Source organism: Debaryomyces hansenii (assembly GCF_000006445.2).
Source record: "Debaryomyces hansenii CBS767 chromosome A complete sequence".
NCBI lineage: Eukaryota > Fungi > Ascomycota > Pichiomycetes > Serinales > Debaryomycetaceae > Debaryomyces > Debaryomyces hansenii.
This window is the reverse complement of record NC_006043.2, coordinates 1,227,527-1,249,940: the sequence shown is the minus strand read 5'-3', so window position 1 is coordinate 1,249,940 and position 22,414 is coordinate 1,227,527. Positions and strand designations below refer to the sequence as shown.

At 38.0% G+C, this 22,414-nt stretch overlaps 7 protein-coding genes across 7 annotated transcripts; 4 read left to right on the top strand and 3 right to left on the bottom strand. All coding sequences in view use genetic code 12, as the record gives it.

The window, feature by feature from the left end:
- Nucleotides 1-5,363: 5,363 nt before the first annotated feature.
- On the bottom strand, nt 5,364-5,837 carry DEHA2A14828g (DEHA2A14828p; the record flags this gene model as incomplete). The annotated part of the gene is made up of 1 exon (XM_456971.1): nt 5,364-5,837. The coding sequence occupies one exon, from the start codon at nt 5,835-5,837 to the stop codon at nt 5,364-5,366; it is 474 nt and encodes a 157-aa protein (XP_456971.2).
- A 624-nt stretch (nt 5,838-6,461) lies between these two features.
- DEHA2A14806g (DEHA2A14806p) lies at nt 6,462-8,228 on the bottom strand (the record flags this gene model as incomplete). Its single annotated transcript, XM_456970.1, has 1 exon — nt 6,462-8,228. The coding sequence occupies one exon, from the start codon at nt 8,226-8,228 to the stop codon at nt 6,462-6,464; it is 1,767 nt and encodes a 588-aa protein (XP_456970.2).
- Nucleotides 8,229-8,494: 266 nt separating this feature from the next.
- On the top strand, nt 8,495-8,638 carry DEHA2A14784g (DEHA2A14784p; the record flags this gene model as incomplete). Its single annotated transcript, XM_456969.1, has 1 exon — nt 8,495-8,638. The coding sequence occupies one exon, from the start codon at nt 8,495-8,497 to the stop codon at nt 8,636-8,638; it is 144 nt and encodes a 47-aa protein (XP_456969.1).
- An 856-nt stretch (nt 8,639-9,494) lies between these two features.
- On the top strand, nt 9,495-10,673 carry DEHA2A14762g (DEHA2A14762p; the record flags this gene model as incomplete). Its single annotated transcript, XM_456968.1, has 1 exon — nt 9,495-10,673. One exon carries the CDS (start codon nt 9,495-9,497, stop codon nt 10,671-10,673), a length of 1,179 nt encoding a protein of 392 aa, XP_456968.2.
- Nucleotides 10,674-11,375: 702 nt separating this feature from the next.
- Nucleotides 11,376-11,666, top strand: DEHA2A14740g (DEHA2A14740p; the record flags this gene model as incomplete). The annotated part of the gene is made up of 1 exon (XM_456967.1): nt 11,376-11,666. The coding sequence occupies one exon, from the start codon at nt 11,376-11,378 to the stop codon at nt 11,664-11,666; it is 291 nt and encodes a 96-aa protein (XP_456967.2).
- Nucleotides 11,667-14,757: 3,091 nt separating this feature from the next.
- On the top strand, nt 14,758-16,245 carry DEHA2A14718g (DEHA2A14718p; the record flags this gene model as incomplete). Its single annotated transcript, XM_456965.1, has 1 exon — nt 14,758-16,245. The coding sequence occupies one exon, from the start codon at nt 14,758-14,760 to the stop codon at nt 16,243-16,245; it is 1,488 nt and encodes a 495-aa protein (XP_456965.1).
- A 2,041-nt stretch (nt 16,246-18,286) lies between these two features.
- On the bottom strand, nt 18,287-20,185 carry DEHA2A14696g (DEHA2A14696p; the record flags this gene model as incomplete). Its single annotated transcript, XM_456963.1, has 1 exon — nt 18,287-20,185. The coding sequence occupies one exon, from the start codon at nt 20,183-20,185 to the stop codon at nt 18,287-18,289; it is 1,899 nt and encodes a 632-aa protein (XP_456963.2).
- Nucleotides 20,186-22,414: the final 2,229 nt, after the last annotated feature.

The following is a 22,414-nucleotide window of genomic DNA, read 5'->3' as shown; positions in this document are numbered from 1 at the left end:
GGCGTTTTTTTTCGGGCTGCCATCTTGGGGAAGCTGGGGAGAAGCAAGGACCGGCGCGGCGTCTCGGGAAACGAGGGAGGCGATCCTAAAGAGCGCGCGCTGGGAGGCTGCTTTGGCTGCTTTGACTGCTTTTGCACGCGCGTTGGGTGGGAAGACCCAGGAACGGCCAGGCTTTGCGTGCTCGATTGATAGATAAGGGGGTGCACCCGCCTGGCACTCAGATTCGGCGTTGGGGGACCCGATGGCATGGCTCGAGGACTTGAGGGGCCTGAGGGGCCTGATGGGCTTTCGCTACGGAATAACCGTCCACTCGTTGCAGACAGATATAGATGGACGTCTTTGACTTTTAGGGTCCTGACTGGGGTGACAGGAGAAGCTAGGGCTGCACTTTCTTTTTCTCGTTTCTCCTCTGCCCGTTTTCTTTCCCTTTTCTCTCTCTTCTCTCTTTTCCTTATCTTTTCTTTCTCCTCTCTTTTTCTGATCTTTTCCTCTCTTTTCCTGATATCTTCCTCTCTTTTACTGATCCTTTCTTTCTCCTTCCTCTTCCTTTCCATTTTTCTCTCTTTTCTTTCCTTTTTTTCTCGACTATGGCGTTTTCTCGCTCCCAGAAGCACTTCTCGAGACACATGCGCATCATATAACGGCGCGCCTAGATATGCATCTTGCGGAGGTAAAGCAAACCCAGAAGATGCAGGAGCGTGATATGGAGCAATGGGTGCGTGGTAGGGAGGTGAGAAGGGAGGACGATAACCTGGGAGCTGGTGAACATAAGGGGACGAAGCGTGGTTTGGGGAGAGGCTCGAATCGTTCCACGAAACAGACACTGGAGGGGCGTCGGGAGCTGAAACAGGGGACTGAACGAGAAGCTGGAGGTTCAGAAGGTGGAACAGCAGAAGGTTCAAGCGGAGGAACAGGCGTAGGATCAGAGCCTACAGCCCTATTATAATCTATGCGAGGAATTTCCATAAGCATATCCGAAATAGAATCAACCTCGTCATCTGCATAAACAGGATTCCCGCCAATATCATCACGCAGGGGTTCAACTTCCTCAACCTCGTCATCTGCATAAACAGGATTCCCGCCAATATCATCACGCAAGGGTTCAACTTCCTCAACCTCTTCATTGACAGGGCTAGCCGGGTCAATTGAAACATCAGATGCCACGTCATCCACATCACCCGGCTCACCCTCCGGCTCAACAACCTCACCCTCGAAACCGATAAACTTCCGACGCAACCCCAGCCGATGCCAGACCTGGCCCAAATGACGGGACCGGAGCACATCGGCGGCGTTGACTGATGGCGGATAATTCGCAATCGTCCCGTAATGCTCCGTGGACGTGGCCACCGAATGGCCCAGGGTCCGCGCAATGGTCTCGTAAACCAGACGGTACATGTCGAGATCTGCAGTCACGCTTTTGGTGTAATGGAACTCGATGCACCGCTTGAGGATCTGGCGCACCTCACAGAACTTATACTCGCGCTGGTTATCCATGCCGTACGTGAACCAATACAGGACTCCTCTCCGGATCTTGTCCGGCAGCATCGCATCAAACTGGTACAACTTCTCACTGCTCTCCACACGCGACAGCTCCACGTACATCCGCCTGAAGACGAGCACATACCACAAAAACAACAACGACAATTCAGGACCGATTTCCCGGATGATGGGGTCTTTCGAATTGGCCGACTTGTTATAGTTATAGCAAAACCCAAACGTGGGGCCAAGAAAGTACACACCCCGATACTCCTTGGACGTGCCCTCCACCGATAATCGGTCGATCTCAGTTGACCGTGCCGGCAAGCACAGGATATGGAGGAGCGTGATGAGGATGAGCGACAAGTTGGTGTGTGCTTTCCGGAACAGGTCGATGTTGTTGTTATGGATCGAGAGCAATCGGTGCTTATATCGCGAATACAGCGGTACTCTCACGCACTCCGTAAACGAAACCATCCCGTCGCTGAGCCGAGCGTTGTCAACGGAGTAGTCCAATTCTTCACCATTCGACAAATCCTGGATGGTTTCCTGTGCAAGGTCGTACAACCGGCCGAATATCTTGCTGATCATATTCGTGTGGCCCACAACCACGTTGTCGCTGTTGAAGATGTCTCCCGTGGAAAAGTTGAGGCGAAAGAGATTACCCTCGCTTCGAGCCAACGATAGCCCGAGATATGTATAATGGGTGCGCACCTGGGCCAATATGCGGTACAGACCGGTGTCCACAACAGACGGATCCTCAGCGTCTCGAAGCGATACGCGGCGGGTGCGCGCCCGTTTGATGATATCCAACAAAACACACGTCTTGGCCACATAGCATATTCCGCTCAACGACCGGCAATACTGCTTGGTCGGATACTTAGCCCCTAGGTACCCGAGGTACACCACAAACGCATTTTCGTTTGACGTATTTTGTTCTTCTTCTTCTTCGGCATTATTGTTGACGCCATAGACCGGATAGTACAAACTGGCCAAAGACTCAGCAGCTGTTTGCTGCTGCGAGGACGACATTGTTGTGTTCATGGCCTCCAAATACACCTCTGGGGTTTCATTGTTGTCGTCGCCGTCCTCATCCAAGATACCCGCGGCTATGGCATCACTCTCAATATCGATATCTGGCTGCTGCTGCTGCTGCTGCTGCTCATCCCCCGCCACAGAAAGGTTTTCGTCGAACTCCTTTCTTATGCAGTGGTCCATGATCCAATGCACGAGCTGGTCGATGTCGCGAAGGGACGACTCGGTAAACGTCTGGTCCAAGATCCGCGTGCGCTCCTCGGCCGTGATGAACTGCGAGTAGCCTGTCAAATTGTGATAATCACGGGAATTGACCTCCAACACAACTTCATCGTCTCTATACTTATCAAGCATCTCAGTGAGCGCCAAGGAGGCCGCAGGTTTGGGTCCATACATCAATACCATGTATACTAGCTCGGCCATGTACTTGCTGTACTGCACGCACGTCAGGTATGTCTGGACTGCGCGGAAATACGTAGATGGGCGGCGGTTAAAGTTATTGGAGGCGCGCCCGGTGTTATTGGCGGCGCCTTTGAAAAGTCGCACCACTTCGAGTCCCGCAAGATTGACATGGTTGATGTTGGCGCTGAAAAGTGTCATGGCACCCACCAAGAGCTGGGCTATCTTTGGAACAAAATTGGCCTCCTTCATACCTTTGACCTGGATGTCCACCATTTCTCGGTCCACCTCCTGGAGAATCTTTTTCACCAACGGATGGTGCTGCAGGTCGGGCACAGTGGTTGTCCGCAGGTTCTGGACGGTTGTCGCAGTCCCTGATAATGACGACGACGACGACGCAGGACCATCCCTGGCGCGGGCCTCCACATAGCCGTCGTCGGTGGGACAATAAACCTCAAAGTTGGCAGGCCGGAGACCAAACCTCTGCGGGAACTTTTGGAACGCTACGGGTCGGATTGAGTCCCGCTAGATGCATGAGTGGCACTCAACTCACCATACTTTCTTCTGATGATGCCGCAGTCGCAGCCAACGCCAAAGTGGATGGACACGACCTGGAGTGGCATAGTTTGCCGATTAAGCTTGTCGCGGGGGTGTTCAAGTCCTGGCTCACCCATTTCGCAATTTAGCACAAACTTCAGGCTGAGATCGTCCTTGGCCGACAGCAACTGCAAGGCCCCACGGAACAGTGACATCTTGCACAAGATTGTCTGTGCGTACCTCTCAAATAACAGCAACCGGATGATATAGTTTTTCCGGGGGTCTAGATGGAACACCACCACAAGTCCACCCTCCTTGTGGATGCTCAACCCTAGCAGGGGTCAAAGTAGTAGTCACTGATATCATAGTTGATGGGTGTTTCCGACACATCATGGAGCTTCGTGTCTTTAATCAGCGTGAATTCGTAGCTAAATTGCGGTGCGTACGTTTCCTCGTATTCTTCAAGCAGCGTGGTATATGTGTCTCGGGGTTCCTTGACCCCATCATCACCTTACCGTTCGAAAAACTCCTTCATCGAGGGGAAGTTATCATCAAGAACAGATATGTTTCTTCGCGCATTACAAAAAAAAAAAAGGAATGACTTTAAGAGGAGACAGAATCCTGGCTTGATATCTCACATGCTGTTTTGGCCAGTAGTGCTGGCTCAGAAACTCAGAAGAGAAGATCTGCTATCCAGTATAAACCAATGACCACCATAAATATAAAAAAAAAAAACAACAAAAGATTCGCACCCAAAACAGTAACTTGCAGCGCTCCGCATCAGCAGATGAATACTTAACTGGGTTTGACCCACCCCAAAACATACACAAAGGAATCCAGGCCCAGGCCCACCTCCAAACAAAGAAAAAGAAAAAAAAACTACACCCCCTACAACTTCCCAAAACGGCAAAAACCGAAAAAATAACCCCCACCCCATAAACCCTCGACACCCGACACAACACGGAAAAAAGCGTCCCTGTGTTGACTATATATCAACCACTCTTCAAATATATCCTAATCTACATTTATTTATTCTTCAGTTATAATACTTAAATCTCTACCAATTTCATTTCGCACTCTCTCCAAAATTATTCTCACTTTTTATACATATTCACGCCAATTATGATAAAACCTCCAAATCTCACAAAACCCATAAAATATTTAAACAATCACTTCTATTTAATAATCTATAACCTCCTCCTTTATCCCATTTATTCAATCTTTCTAACTCCAATATCCTCTTTTCTATATTTTAATTATATAAATGGAAATTCATCATTCGACACAGAAAAAATTAAAATTGAGGACTCAGTAGTGAACTCCAGAAAACTATTTGGATCCTAATCAGACTTATAAATTATTCAATTAGTATTGCAAGTTCAAACATTTTGGTTTATGGTTTATGGATGTTTTATGAATAAAAGTTGGAACTAATCGTTTAAGTAAAATAACCAGGATATATATTAAGAAAATCAATTAAAGCACAAACAATTTACAAAGGTAAACTAAACAAAAATTTGCTAAATTGGGAAAAGCATTATAAGGAAATAAAATATCAGACAATATTGTAAAAATATTATGAATAAATATAAATAATCAGTGAATAACCAAAGGCACGATTTCTAATCTCTATATGAAAAGCTCGTGTATTTTCAGTATTACGTATCTGTAATAACTGAAATTAAAGCTGCAAGGTATCTCAGCTTAATAACTCTGGAATTTTCGAATTTTCCTGAAACTCTTCGAATTCATTCAACTGAAATATCCCATTTCCAGTACAACCATACGCGTTTAGATACGAGCTGGAGTGATGTCAACTATTACATGCTGCAGAATATGCAGCAGATATTACACTCTCAATGAGGGAGCTTTGGGTTGCATGCGCCACGTCACTAATTCATATTTGCCAGATTCTACTATGCTACACCCTTTGGCTCCCAGCCTGGGCTAGCCGTTTCAAAGCTCTCAGACTCAAAACCTGGCGCGACAGAGCAGCCTACAAGCGTCCAGTCCCCTAAGGACTGCGCATTTTGCCATTCTCCACGCTCAACAACCACCTGTGGCCTCTCTCCCTTCCAGATGTTTGGGCCAAGAATCATATCGCGGACGGGGTTTCCATCATTCCAAGATAGCGAGAGCTGCAACAGAGCACCTGCGTAATAATTCCAAACTTCGACAGCGTCGAGCACGTGGTGCCAATTCGACATGCCGCCTTCACCTTCGAGGAGGTAGTAGATATAGGTGCTGGGTGCGCGGCCCTCAGACGATACCTGTGGGTCTCGGAACGTCTCGATGTAGTACCCCTTCTCTGGATGGGGTGCAAGATTGAGGGCAGAAATGACATCCTTGGCCGTGCGTGTTGTAGTCCCCATTGTGTTTGGTTTGTCCATTTCTCTGATGCTATTCCTATCTTTGTAAACTTCTGAGGGTTTAATACTCACAGTAGTTATGAAGAGATTGAAAAGGGGCCCGAAAATGAATGGTCATCGATGTTCAACTCCTAGCCTTATGCAGGTTTTGAACAGCATTCCAGAGAAATCCGAGAAAACCTACAGAACGTTACAGTGCGACTCAAGCAACCACTGAATTATGTAATAAAATGTAATGATAATGGCACAAATGTCTATCATAGAGATAATAAAAGGAATTTACATACTCCCTTTTTTCGTTATATATAATGATCAAAGGTAAGATAACAGATTATACAGGATGAACAATGAAAAGATACTTTAACGCTTTAACTAGCTTGTCATGTATGTATTGTTGGCGAAGATATCACATATGATGATCCCGAGAATGTGCATAGCAATGACCCCTGAATTACTTCAAGATCATTTTCTAAAGAAATGTATTTTAAGCATATAATACCAACAGTAAGCTAGAAAATGTTAATATGGAATGTATGAAGGCGAAAAAAAAGACCTAATTTTTAATACTTCTGAAGAATTTTAAATAACCAAAGTCTATTAATTTACTTTGACGAAGATGAAAAGGAAAAAATTTAAGAAGCAGAATCAGTAAATTGGAACTTTGAAGGCATCAAAAGTGTATGTCCAAGAATCATAAGATGCCTGGTCATAAACACAGTCATAACTGGAATTACTTTTCCAAAATGGACGAAGTGGCCATTTGCAAAGAAGTTGAAATTCGCCTTCATAGTCACCTGAAGAGACAGTTGAATTAAGACCGGATGGTTTCTTATCTTTTTCCACCCATTCTATAATGGTCTCCATATTAGATTTTGGATATGGGCCTGGTTGCAAGCTATTTGCACCACAGTGAGCAGCACCCGGTACTAAATAAAACTGATACCAGTTGTCAAGAGCAGTAAGCGATTCATTAAAAGACATTTCATGGTACATAATAGAACGAACACTTTGCCAGTAATGAATCGAAGAAGCGGCAGGAATACTTGGATCAGATTCACCGTGATAGTGTAACAATTTTCCTCCATTCGAGTAAAATGAGGTTAAGTCAGGTATTATTGTTTGTAAAGAATCCAAGTATCTATAGTAACCGGTGGACATCCAGTCAACTAATGTGTCGTAAGTGATGTCATCGAGAGATGAGAGGTTATCAATATTTAATAACTGAATAAATTTTGCAACGTATTCCCCTCCAGTGGATGGGATATTAAGCTCCCAAGACCCCGAATCTTCGCTATATTTAGTTTCAGCATCACTAAGTTCGGAACCAATTTGCCACGAAAGATAGGCTCTTTCACCAGCAGAATTGTGAAGGCCTTTATAAATTGCTTGAGCAATAGCTACTCCCTCAGCAGTAACTGTACCGTTTTGCTCTGGTTGATAAGAGGTAGTACTACTTTCGGCTCTTTTGCTAAAGCCAAATCCAAGAGAAGTACTATTTTGAGCTTCACAATAATAGGGTTCTCCAATTATAGAACTCAAATTAAACCTAAGCATACATAGATCTGTTCTGGAAATAACTCCATCTATACGACCGTCGAGAGAATCACAGGCACCAATTGTAGCATTGATAATTTTACTCAATTCACATGGAGGTGGAAAGTAATTCAAATCTTCTTCAACCATGGAAGGGTAAACATGATTGACTTGTTGTTGAGCATACCTGAAAGCAGGTGCACCGATAGCAGCACCATCATACAAATCTCCATACCTTTGTATTTGACTCATACCTTGACGGCCACCATCGGAGCAACCTTCAAAGTAAGTATAAAGCTTTTCATCGTCAGACATTCCGTAGAAAACACTAGTGAGAGCTTTACCTATGGTGGTCATTTCACCCAATCCTTGGTAAGCGAACATGTAAGTTGCGTCCCAGTTAATAGAACCATTACCAAAAAGAACCACCTCATCATAAGATGTACTGAAGGCATCGTAACCAGCATCAGTGCAACCGCCTACAGCACCATAGGAAAGACCACCAGTAGAAGAACTACTAAGGCTATAACCACCTCCACCAGCAACGTAAAATCTACTCTCGAAGGTGGAAGGATCCGGCAAAGCATAGTTGAGGACAATAGTATCGTTTTTTCCTGTATGCGCATAAGAAACAGAGATGTTACAATAGCAGTAATTAGAACTTTCAGCGACATTAACTTCGACAGATGTCGGAATCATTTCAATACCAAGTAAAGTCCCATTCAGAGGCAACGACTCCCGAACATGCGAAATGGAGCATAAATCATCAAGCGAATAACTAGTGCTACTGTTATTTGAAGATAAATCTCTTTTTAATATAGGGCTGGCCCTTGTAATTGTAGCAAATAAAGCGGCAATAATGAACAATTTCTTTATCATTCCTAATTAAATTAACTAAATAACTTGAAATGTAATCAGGTACATCGTACTTGCATCTATATATATTTCTATTTTCTAGTCTCGTGGAATTTGACATGGCTTTTCAAAACAAGGCTGATATTTTTTGCTTAGTATACATATGCATATCTATTGTTCTTCAAATGCCGATCGTTTGTAATAACTCGGATAAAATTCGTTCCGGTATTTAAGTTCACCGTCAAAGACCAATTTCATTTAATTTGTGTGTCCCACGCCAAGATTATTTGATGCGAATTTTCTCGTCTTCGCAAGGCTTTGAGGTTAGAATAAAGAGCGTTCCAGAAGCTATTATTATTAAAGCAGGAATGGCAAGCGAATTCTTAACTCCTATACAGAAAGCTTTAGCAGGTCTCTTAAATTTTCAAAGTTAATGACGTAAGGTTAATGATACTTCTGAATCGAAACGAAAAAGAATAAATTTCATAGAATGTTCTTAGATTACGAATGCACTAGCACTTGTTTTAGGATAGTTACCAAGAAGGACATTGAAACCATTATTTGCAAAATGATGAAGACCAAAGAAATGCACATTAAAAATTGTGGAATCAATTCTACTTTGACAACACACAAACTTTGTTTAATTACAACATACGGTTAATACATGACAAGAAACATATATTTGGACAGGTAGAAGCTATTCATATTGATGGATGAATATACAACACTTAATAATGCTCAATACTTGTGGTATGAAAACTTTGCTTATGGATTCACTTAACGGTAAGGGTCTAAATCAAAATAATATATCCTCATATACCAAAAGTATATAATAAATATTAATTTAAATATTCACAATCTTGTAGAAATAACTTCCCGAATTTACGTCAATATTAATTTATCGTGCTTTGCAAAGACAGCTCAACTTCAGTTCAAAAATTTTCTAAGTTTACAGAGAAATGTCTAATACATCCAAGTATTTTAGCTTTATTTTGCGGTTGAATAAACTTTAAAATGGTAGAGTTATATCCAGTGATCTGATAAAACTGGGCTGCAATCTTTTTAGCATTTGGTTTCTCCACATATCCGATAGTCCCGGCATCCGATGATCGGATAGACCCGCTCTCTAACTAGTACAAAAAATATAAAGTTCTATTTAACGTCCTATTCCCAATTTTAAAAAACGTTTGACTAAATGAAATACAACTGTGACCATGAATAATATTTCAACTTCCAAAATTGGTCATATACCTGGGAATTTTACTAATATATTGGTAGTAGGTGGTTCCTATGCTGCTTTATCATTTATCAATAATTTTAGCCTCAATAATTCAAGGTGCGAATACCTTTCCCTTGCAGCCTAATGGAAGGAAAATTTCCATTACAATGATTGAGCCCAAAAATGGATTTTTAAACGTTATTGGAATGCCCCGTGCTCTTCTTGATACTGATTTTGCAAAATCTCAGTACTTTGCTTTTAATGGGCTCAAGGGTATTAAATTCGATAATATTTTCGAAAACGAGAAAAGGACCAGAAGGACAACTACAAATAGCCAAATTAACTTGGAATTAAGTTATATTCAAGCAAAGGTTACAAACTTAGATAAAAAGAGTGCTGAATACCAAATGGGAAAGGAACTGAAAGCTTATTCCCTTCAATTTGATTATGTGGTTTTAGCAACAGGCAGACATAGATCTCCTCCTATGTCCCCAAAATCTTTAGATATAAAATCATTTGTAAGTGAAGCTGGTGAATTTAAACAGAAAGTTGAAAAATCAGACAAGGTATCGGTTATTGGAGCTGGTGCCGTGGGAATTGAGATAGCTGCTGAAATAAAACATTCTTATCCAGAAAAAACTGTGAATTTGATTCATCCATATTCGCTGTTCCCGCCGGAACCACTTTCTGGGAAATTCAAAGAATATGTTCATTCTGCTTTGAAAGATGCAGGAATAAATATTTATCTTGAAACTAGGGTTGAAAAAGAATTAGCTAATGGTAACTTAGTAACTGTTGATGGCAAAATTATTGAATCTCAATTTAATTATTGGAGTAGCGGCAAAAAGAACAACATAAGTATGCTTTCTAAGGAAATTCAAGAAAAATATGTTTCTGAAAAAGGAAATTTGTTGACCAATGAACATCTACAGTTATCTAATGTTCAAGACACAGTTAAAAATTTCTACTGCATTGGAGATATAGTTGAAATTCCTGTCATCAAGACTGCTGGATGGGCAGCTAAAATGGGTAGGATTTGTGCATCTAACATTTTTAGCTTATTACTCAATAAGGAAGCCAATGAGACTTTACCTGAGAAGTTGCTCAAGTCCAAGAACATGGTGCTTGTATCTGGAAATCGTGATATAGTTAGTGAAGCAAATAGTCAAGTTGAAATAAATAACGTTCGTTTGGTCGAGCAATACAAGGACTATTGCTTGAGTAAAGCAATGATGAAGCTAAACCTATAATAACATTATATAATTATTATTATAATAAGCCTCAAATTAAATAGAAATTACTGGTGAAAAATTTCCAAATCTTTAATTTCTTAATTTATAATTACGTTTCTTAATCAAAATCCAGGAACCGCTTCAGCTTGAGGATTCCTTATGATCAATAGTATATTAAAAGTTACAAAACAATATTCATTTGGTCTATATATCCCAAAATCCCATTATCTAGTTATTTGGTCTTTATCTAAGATTAAACTATTATAAGTTTTTATTGATTTGGCCCTACCTTAATGATGCTTTATTAAATTTGTTTTTTATTTGAATTGTATTCAAATAAAATACTTAATTAAGATAAGAGCATCAATATAAGTTTAATACTTTTAAACAAGCGAATTAATGTTACTTTTAGTTTTGAAAAAGTAAGTAAAATAAAGAAATTGACATATTATGTACTTGTTTTATTTCAAGTGAGTTACGACCAGAAGAAAAAAAATTGAAGCGAACCAAATATGGGTATTGCTAGTTAAGTTTTAAATATAACAACATGTATTTTTAGACGACGTACTTTATATAACATCTATACAATTGACGCACAGAAAACGAGTTCTGTCAAGATCTCGGCCGAAGACATTGTTATCACCGAGATCACAAATTATAAAGGGGCAATACAGCCAATATTATAATTTCTTGAGAGCAAAACTTAATATATTAGGCTCAATGCAATTAAGGCTGAACTTCGAAAGCCTTAATTGCATGTTCACGAAGAAGACCATGTTTGCAGATGTTCCTTGTGCAACTGAGATAAAATGTATGGATACAAGCATGATAAATAGGCTTGATCAGAAACACGAACTTCTAAAAGATAATCTTTTTCCTTGTATTTCTTGGAAAGTCGGAGAAAATTTAGGAAAAGATATTAAGACTTTTGCAGTGGTGGTGCAAGATATTGACTTGCCTCTACCATTTGTGGCTCTTCATGGATGTTTCTTCAATATTTCAGAACATTAGCGAAGTTTCACTCAAGACGATGTAGAGGCTATTCGAAAAAAAAAGTCGGACATAAATTATATTAAAAACATTCTAGGTGCAGTTTATAATGGCCCCCGTCCTCTTTTGGATCATGGTGATCATCGCTACGTTTATCAGGTCATTGGTTTAAAAAGTACCCTTGATGTACCAAGTGAAGCCAAATTTGAAACATTCGAAAATTCGTTTCTAGAAAACATTGTGGCCTATGGTGCATGGACTGGCGCGTACAAACGGGATTTTTACTTTCAGGATAATTCTGAAAACTAAATTATTCTTAAAGTAGGAGAATTGTTTATAGCCATCAATATGTAAAAGAGCTAAGTTTAAGCATAATAATTATTAGGGATTCTTTAAGTCATACTAATAAAATCAACGGAAACAATAACTTTGCTTTCTTTAAATTCACCTTGTTTTATTGTCGTTGATCTTCATAAATATTCTAAGCAAAAATCAATATTCTTGCGATGAAATGTTATTCTTGCGATGAAATGTTTTTCCTGCTAATGGATAAGATACGGTCTGTTACAAATGTTTATTATAGAAGTAGAGAACATATATTGTAAGCGATATTGAGTTATTTAGTGTTACAATATTGTAATGGCCTATCTACTCATAAACCTTGGGAAGTATTAGGTGCGTAGCTAGCTTCTAATAATGATAAAGGTACATAAGCAATTAGACGTGCTATATATTTGAGTAGACATATATCTATTTAACAAATGAGAAAAAAAAATAATTACGTTGATCATATCATATTGAGCTAACTCTTGAGATAACCATAAATTAAAACTTTGGTTCCATTGTAAAAATTCCGCTTAGAACGTATATATTTTTTTTAATTTAACTTTATATTCGATTTTATTTTTATTAAAGCGGCTACAGGTAAGTGCAACAGATCACGAAATAAATTTCATAAGAAATACATTGAAAAGTACTGACAAACATTATCGATAAAACAATCTTTAAATGTACTTTTATTATATGAAGAAGTTTAGAACTAGCAAGATATGAAAAATCAATTACTTATAATTATTGAAATATTTCCTTTTTTTTTCAATTTTTGCTTCTGGTTATGCTTCCACAATCCATGAAACTAAGATAGAATCTCTAGAAACAAATGATGCGGAGATGATGGGGAGTACTTCATTTACAATTATTTGATAGATTTGTCATAATATGGTTGGACAATACCAATGAAAATGCTGCCGCATCTAATGCTGACTTACATTGGTTATCTGAGCGTAACCAAATTACATTGCTTCAGTAGGTGGTGATACTTTTGGGTTGGATAAAGACTCATTAGTAATTCTTCCGAGTACTGTTTCTAACATAATAGATTTGTTGGAGGAAGAGATGGCATTACATGGGGTGAATATCAAGAAGAACTTCCGTATTCTGAATTTGAAAGGCTTACCTTTTCAAAACATGGAAGTTCTAATAGTTATTTTAGAAAACCCAATCCTTTGATTTGGGACCAATGCTTGATAATGAATATTTTATGAAAAATACCCTAATTTTAATAACTTTTGATGAAAATGAATCTTAAGATAAAAAGAATTAAGTCTGGGCATTATTGTTAAGAGGAGCTATTGATAAAATCACATTTCAACACTAGTGATAATACTTACTACACTCATTATTCAGAACTATCAACAATAGCAAATAATAGATGGTTATATAATTAGGTTGACAGTTGCCCTCAATAATTTTTGGGCAAGCGAGGTTTGAACCAGACTCGTGCACATTTGTTCCCCCAATTTTTTATGTATCTTTCGGAACATGGATAATACGCAGCTGGAGAGGGATTTTATTTTAGTTATTCGGAGTAAATATTGGGTACAATAATGCCTGGTACGAAGACAAGTAGCATCTTTTATGTGATTGTTATTCATATTTAAATCATGAACTTGAATATATTTACTTATTGTTGAATAAAATCAAGTAAGCAAAATGATACCAAACCTATGCTTAGTATTAAATATTTTATTTGAAAGGTATGATGCTTCAGAACTCACGAAGCTACTGATTAGATTCTTTGACTCCTGGTGCCTCGGAGTCACATGTAACAGCAATTATCTGCTTCGATAAATAATGCAGTTTGAAATGTTCCTGGTGGTAACTTTTAATTTACCACAATATAGTACTGTGGATCTCACTACTTTCGATAAGACGTGGTAGATATTTATTTGCAAATTTCTCAGCCAAAGGATTTTCTATTTTGTCCTTGTGCACTAAATAGACCATCCCCCGACTTCTCTAATATGTAATTCATGTGTATCCATGTTGGTACAAGGTGCAGGGTAAAAATGCCAATCCAGAATAGGACAGCGCATTTGTTCGTCGACTTATTCTTTCCGCAATATTTGCTTTGGACACGACCTTGCACATCATTTTAAAAATCACAAAACAGGACAAATATAGTTCAGATAAGGGGCCGGCACATTAGCCAGCTTTTGTGAGCAAAATACAAATATGAAGTCAACTACACCTTCTAAGATATCTGAAAGTCGTATATGTTAAAAAAGAAGTATTTTCGATGTAATATAGTTTTTCACGACTTTGCAAATATGGGTTTATTTTCGTTGTTTTAAAAATATTTCTAATAATATGCGAAAATCTAAGAATGCAGATTGTCGATTCTTTCAATTTTTTCTAAACACTGTTATAATGCTTTTTATATACTATCTGATGATAGAAATAACACTGGACCTTATTGGGAATTGATGTATACAGAGACTTTACAATAGGGAAAACGGCAGTTTACATTATTGAGTTGTGTCTTTCTTTCCAGTACGAGACCAGCTTACAATTTATATACTTCCCGGCCAGTTTGAAATGCCTTTCCTTCATATCTTGTGAAACCTGCAATCCTACAGTGCGACTATACAAAATAAAAACAACAATTTGCAATTATAAGTAAGTGATAGAAAGGGACGCTTATAAATGGCTTTTGTGTACAGTGTGCGAGTTTTAACATCTTGTGTACAGGATATGATGGACTGTGTACAATCTTTTGTATCGGTTATTTTTTCTTGAAAAAATATTTTTCTGGTTTTCTTTTGCCATTAATATGACACCAACGTATCTTCCGTTCGAAGAACCAGGAGCTATAACATTACTTATATATTCTTCATTTTTACTATTTCTTAATGGTTTGAATTACATTCTTAACAGATTTATATTTTGTGGACTAGTTGGGCAGATACTTCTAGGTGTTTGCTATGGAGTTCCTGGTACAAATTGGCTCAGTAAACATTCCCAGGAAACTTTTATGGAATTGGGGTACATTGGATTACTCTTGATGGTATACGAAGGAGGATTGTCGACTTCTTTCAACGTTTTGAAAGCCAATTTTCATATAGCACTCTTGGTTGCTTTCACTGGTGTTAGTCTTCCAATTGCACTTAGTTTTTCGATATTAGGCTATTCCAATGCTACACCAGTAGCGGCATTTGCAGCTGGAGCTGCACTAAGTTCCACTAGTTTAGGTGCATCTTTCACTATCTTATTAACATCTGGGTTCAAGCAAAGTAGAGTCGGCATTATATTGACTAGTGCTGCTGTACTAGATGATATTTTTGGATTAGTAATGATCAAAATAATTTCTAATTTAGGTGATGGATCATTTAATGCGATCAGCGTTATACGTCCCGTATTTGTTTCAATAGCACTTATAGTTATAGTTGGGGTAATTGTTAAGTTTCTTATGCTTCCGTTTGCATTATGGTTTAGAAAACAAAAAAGATCATTCCCAAGAATTTTGAGAATATTATCAATGACGAAGAATTATTATTTTGTGTTACACACTATTGTACTAATTGGTCTAATTACTGGTGCAACATATGCTGGTGCTTCAAATTTAACGGCTGCATATGTTTTTGGTGCAGCACTTTCGTGGTTAGACGAAACGTTAATAAGTGTAGAATTTGATACTGAGGCCCAAGAAGAGAAAAGTAATTTTAATCAAGACAGTATTATCAATAATTTAGAATCTCCAATTACCGAATTCTCTAATGATAATAACGGAAAAGAGGAATTTGAAATTTATGATCAGGAACTAGGTTTTACCGGATCTAAAGTATTTGACGAATTTTACTCCCAAGTTGTGAACAAAATATTGCAACCAATTTTTTTTGCTTCTATTGGGTTTTCTATACCTATAACTCAAATGTTTATAGGAAGATTAATTTGGAAAGGTTTTATTTATGCATTACTAATGATAGTTTCAAAATTCGCTTGTGGATTATGGCTCATTCGGTTTAAAAAAGACGAAAACAATAATTTTTCTATACAAAATACTTATCCTACATCAATGCTTGGTTTAGCGATGGTTGCCAGAGGCGAAATAGGATTTTTGATATCTTCATTAGCTGAAGCGAAAGGTGTGTTTTCTCCTAATGGTGAGCCGAAGGAAGGCTCATCATCTGATGTTTATATTATTGTCACATGGGCTATTGTTCTTTGTACATTTCTCGGACCAGTTAGTGTAGGACTCTTAGTACGGAGAATAAAAAAATTAGTATCACTTGATAAACATCCTTTAGGTATATGGGGTTAGGTTTATAAATAGAGCTGCTTTTTAGTATTAATTAGGAGCAATACACATTTCCTTTGATTGTGTAAAATTCTCGATATCACACTGTGTACCCTGCAAACATACGGTGCGATTACACCGCATAGACAACAATTTGCAAGTTGCAGTGCTAAGTAACAGAACAATTAATGTGCTCGCATTTGCGACATTGCGCCAGCGACGTTACGCTCGGCGCTCGCGGTTGTGCACGTTAATTTTTGTAGAAAAACAATCCTAAAAAAAGATGAGGGAGACTCGCTTAAGTAAGAACAATTTACACTATTAGTATGAGGTTGAACAGTTTGCACGTAATTGCAGGGTATAAGGTTTGATAACGTAGGATGTTCTTGGAACTTGAAAATATGGGTAGAGAAGATGCGGTTTTACCATATCATATAGAAATTGGATGGTATAGTGGAGAATTAGGTTTTGTAGAATTGTAAGTTATCCATATCTCTTGTATTCTTTCTAAATATCGAATATTGTAGCCATATCTGCAATGTTCATAGTGTTTCAATTGCTGCAATTAATAATTCACTCCCGCAGGTCGCACACATATTCAGCTAGTAAACGAGAAGTGTGCATACAAGTCTCCTCGTCAGTTGACGAGCTGTCGCTTTTAACCACGTACCTAATCTAGCATGGTATGCATGAAACCAAGGTCATTAGTGTGTTAATTTCTAATCAATATGCTTAAAGTTTCCGTGCACGACTTGGCGGTAATTTTATACGTGCGATCTGCCAAGACCTACCCTGGGAGTGATTTATTTTTTGCTTTTTGTTTCGCTAGGTATACCATAATTATTTAATTCGTATTTGAAAGTAAAAATTTTGACGATAAAAAAATATGTAATAAAAATTCATTGGGAGCTGTGAGTGTTGCTACTGAAGGAATGTTATCTAGTTTAGGCATACAAAAGGAAAATTGTTATTGGCAACTGCATTCGCATTCGCATTGGCAGTTTGCCGCAAATAGTTTGCCATGCGACACTTATCTCGCAACTTACCATCTATTTAATATATACGTGTATTTTATATATCAACCCATACATTCTTCATTTAACTATTCATATTCCCTTGGAGTAGGCTGACCAAATATACCGCACAACTGTTGGTGTTCACTCTTGATCCTCTCAGGGTTAGCACTCACTGGGCTGGAACCTAATTTATCTTCTGTATATTCTGAGTATCCGAAATCAATAAAATACACATTCCCTTGAGAATATAAAATATTCCTTGGGCTTATATCTCCATGTATTATAAACAACAGATTGCAAGTTATGATTGTGTCAAATGACAAACCCTTGAAGTGCTTATTTTTACATTCGCATTGTACGACGTCTCATTTAATCTATATTAGAGGTTTGCAGACGTTAATTTTGGTTCAGGACTTTCGAGTCTCAAGTTGGAAATTCATTTGTTGTGTTATTGGATGGTCACAATGTGATGAGTACAAGAGAATTTGAAAATATTTTAATGGAAGCTCAGCACAAATCACGTAGATAGAATAAAATTTGCAACAGAGATGATGTAATACAATCTTACCTTCTTTCTTTTATTACTGTACAAAACATTTACAACATTGGAACCGCGATATTGACCCAGAGGGTGTGCACCTTAACTATGGGAAAACGCGCAATCTATAAGTGCAGGGGATAGTTCGGAAGCATCTCATCAAACTGGTACAACTAGGCACTGTTGACTATGTAACTCTTAAAAATATCTGTCAGGGTTCCAATAGCTCTCATTAATATGATATATCAAGTTCTCTGACTATAATAATGGCCTAGATGAGAAAAGTTACTCCCCTCAAAAGGAATAGGTTTCTAAGTTTGCCAATACAGATCGATTAAACATTCTATAAGATGATTTGAAATCTGCCTATATCCCATGTAAAGATTGTTAAGTAGTATATATAGTTAAAAATACTTGCGGGACATGATCAAATGTTTTTCTGCCTCTAGGAATAAACAAAACTATAAATGTGGAAAAGTAAAATGATCTAACAGATTTAACGGAACAACTATTATCTGAAGAGATAGAGAAACTTTTCTTTAGTAGTTTGTGGGACACGTATTTCTTCGTCAGGATTGGTTGGATCTTTACCATTCTGGTCTTCAATGGCATTGTGGGTGTCACCCAAGTAAAAGTTGGTCTGAAAGAAACTCAATAAAAAGTTGATGAATTCCATAGCAATTGGAGGAGCAAACATGAAGATGGCAACATATGTGAATGCCTTTGTAGCACCTTGTCTCGCATCAGAATCAAAAGGCATGGCTCTCAACAGGTCCATGTCTGTGTAGAAATTGTAAACCTCCTCATCAGTGTACGAGTTTGGTATGAATTCTCTGAAGTATTGAGGCAATTTTGAAGTCCAAATTACAGAAGAGATAGCATAACCAATAGAGCTACCCACAGTTGACCAAAGGAGCACCAAGGACATAACCAACGATAAGTCCTGGTGAGGAACAGATGCCTGTGAGCTAATTTGTGTACCAATGGTAGAATAAGCAGAACCAAACCCCATTAGGACTTGACTCATGACGAACGAGGCAGTATTGGCAAGGGTTCCTTGGGATCTTAGTGGAAGGCAGTAAGATATGACTCTAACTAGAATTCCAAAAGATTGCATGTACTTGTAACGGTGCGTAATTCTGCAAGTGGCTCCGGCAACAACCCCAAAAAAACATAAAGACATCGTCAAGGTATTATTAAAGTAGACCCAATTTTGATTCGACCAATCCTTTCCTATCCACATGATAGTGGACAAATATTGCGCTCTAATACCATCAGCTAACAAGTAGATAATATTGATGATAATAGCTGTAACGAAAGTCTTGTTTTTAATAACTCTTTTAGGCATGGATGGGAAGGGGGCATAGAAAACCTCATACACAACAAAGATTATCAACAATACAGGGCCAACAACAAGCATGGCAATAATACTAGGATTTTTCCAGCCTTTATCAGCATAAGAGTAGATAGAGAAGGGCAACAAGAACAAAGACCACCCAAAACCTAATAGAATCAAACCGAAAGCATCGATTTCAATTGCAGCATCTTTAACAATTTTCCAAACCGATTTCTTTGGTTTTACAACTTTGGGTACCAATTTTTGAGCTTTATGTTCATAGTAGGACAACACAAAAATTAACGGAGATACAATGACAGGCATTATGATAGCAAACATACCATAACCCCATCTCCAATTAGTCTTTAAGACGGCATCAACAATCAAACCAGCAAACCAGACAGTAATTAAGTACGGACTGGTCATAATACCGTTTACAAGACCCCTCCACTTTAAGTCTGTTAAATCAGCGACGATGATATCCCTCAAAAAGGAGATACCATTTGAACCAACAGCAGTGAAAACTGTACCAACCACATAGCCACCAATGCTCGAACTAGAAGCTGCAATAACTGTACCCACAGTGTAAAAGAGCAATGAAAGGGCAAAACAAATAGGCCTTGAAGTGATATCAGAGAACTTAGCCTGAAAAGGCAAGACAACGGAACCAATAATCCCGGATGCGATATTAACAGTAGAAATCATTGAGTGTCTGCTGAAATTGGAAGCAGCAGGAATAGCATAATTGTATGTGGTAGAGGAATCCAAAGAGTAGACCCAAGCAATCACGACAAGACAGGTCCAGAAAGCGATAGTGACTTTTTTCCCTTCGTCTGACTGCATCATGGCCTTAACATTTTCAATCCTTCTCACACCTCTTGACTTTTCGAACTCAGTTGAAATGTTAGAGTCTATCAAATGGAGCTCTTTTGACTCAGAGACTGACTCATGATGAAGTTTCTCGACCGCAGACGTAGTCTTGTCGACACCGCTGGCCGTTGCAGTCTGGCTATATTTGGTGACGGTGGGTGTTATAATGTCTCCTGTATTATGTGAATTTTTCTCAGCCAGCATGTTAGAGATGATACAATAGTAATAAAATCTATGGAAATATAAAGTGTAAACAGCTGCTATTTAAATGTTTCAAGAAGAGCAGACATAAGAACTTATGCTCGAGCATTGAGGCAGTCGGTGAAAAAAAATTGATGAAAGCTTGGCATGCATATCGGTGTTCGTACTTCTATTGTTCTCATTTGATAAGGTATGGCTCAACTTTGAAAAAGCATGTAAATGATTGGCTTCAACGACGCTCGTAGAAGCCAACTTTATTTATTCGAGAGCGCTTGAATAATCATCGTTCGCAAAGTTAAATTTTCTGAATAATTAGACCTCGATTGATAGTCCCCATTAACATTGTCTGGGATAGAGTAAGAACCTTCCATCAAAATTGGTGGTAGTGGTGATTTAAGTTGCGTCGTAGAACACGGCAGTTTCTCTTAATTTGTCAGATGGATCTGATAAGCCCGATCTCGCAGTTGGGCTTTGTGTATTTTATTACATTTCTAAACTCACAACATTTTTATTTGGTTTGTCTATGCGGAGAATGAAAGAATAACCAACTACATATTTGAGTTATGGCAGTAAAAATCTGCAGCGATGATTAAGTATATCATTTGACTTGCTTGGCCTGGAATGAACAAGATGTCAAGCTGACAAACGAACGCACAACAATCTTTTCGTATAAAATATTGAAGTAATTGGGATTATGATACTCGTTAATCTATTATTCAGCAATCACTATTAAGGTAACATTTAGATTCTGTCTTAACTCAAAATCTTGTAGTCTTTAGCTATGCAGTTATATTTTCTCATCAAGAGAGTAATACATTCGTTTTATAAAGGTAAAGACAGTAGATGGCTTGAAAATAGACGTATATGCAGTTTTATGCGTGATCAGTTAAGACTTGTAACTAAAGTTTGTGTCCTTCTTGCAGTTTTTTACGAAATCGCCTTAGCTCTTGAGTGTAAGCAACGCAATAATTGAATATTTATTTGTTGAGAGTCATTTTATACGCTGTTTAAATTTGTTAGCAAGTATTTTATGTAGGGTCTGTTCAAATATATCATGCTGCTTCTAAATATACTTTTAATACGTTTGGCGAATAAAATAAATTTTAAAGTACATTAATCTAACAAAAATTTCATTTAGTTTTTTCTAAATACCAGTGCTTAACAATAATGGATACGAATTATACAAATATTGCATTATCTTGTCCATTTTTGAAGGACACAATTTTAGTAGAGGGGCATTTTTAGCTTGAACTCATAGATACTAATAATTTCCTAACGTATTAATAAAAGACATTGATCAATCTGTCAGAAACTGGGGAAAAAATTAACAATATTGAATCTGCATAATAATTGGAATAATATGGACACTGATTGATGAGATAAAATCAACTTGATCTATGTGCATATGCAGACATCATCCCAAATTTCTTGGCTTTACTTGTTCTAAAGCCCAGTCAAGTACGAGAAAAACTTTCTTATTAATAGTGGTGAATTTTCTTGGCTTTAGCCAGCTACATATATGTAAATAAACTTTTATCATCATGTCACAGAAAATAAGTTTTAAGTGAAACAATGCTGGAATGGACTTAGAAAAGAGAACAAGTGCTAATGAGAAACATAGTATAGAGAAGCATAGAATAGATCTTATTGATATAGATGATGTTACTTCAGGTTCAACTGGTTGTACATAGAAAGAATTGAAAAATTAAGTGGGGTTATTAAAATTACAACTTTCAGATCAGATTAAGGAATGCCTGTAAGCTTCTCGATTCCCGTTTATGCGTGGACGTACATTTAAAATTTTCAACTAAATATAAAGATCTACTGAAGACTACATAAGCCTTTGGCTATCATTAGGTTCTATCGACCGTTAGATTGTATGCCAGATAAGTTTTACTGTTTGCAAACCAATACTGGCTAAGGTATAGAAAGTACCCATCATACGCTATTTCATATAAAGTCCTCAATCTGAGCTATTAAAAAAAAGTCTAAATTATTATTTTACGATGTGAAGTTTTGGAAAGTGTCACATGTCTTTGACTCTTCCTGTTAAGAAAAAGGGTATATCTGTCTTATCCTGTAGACTTTAAAATATGTAAAAACTGTTCTAATGTTTTGGATAACCTCAAGACTGGGTAATACTTGTAATAGCTTATTCATATTTCAAAGGTATTGTTAATGCAAGTATTTCAACATCTTTCAAGTGGTATATTTGAGGTTCGCTAGGTTGAA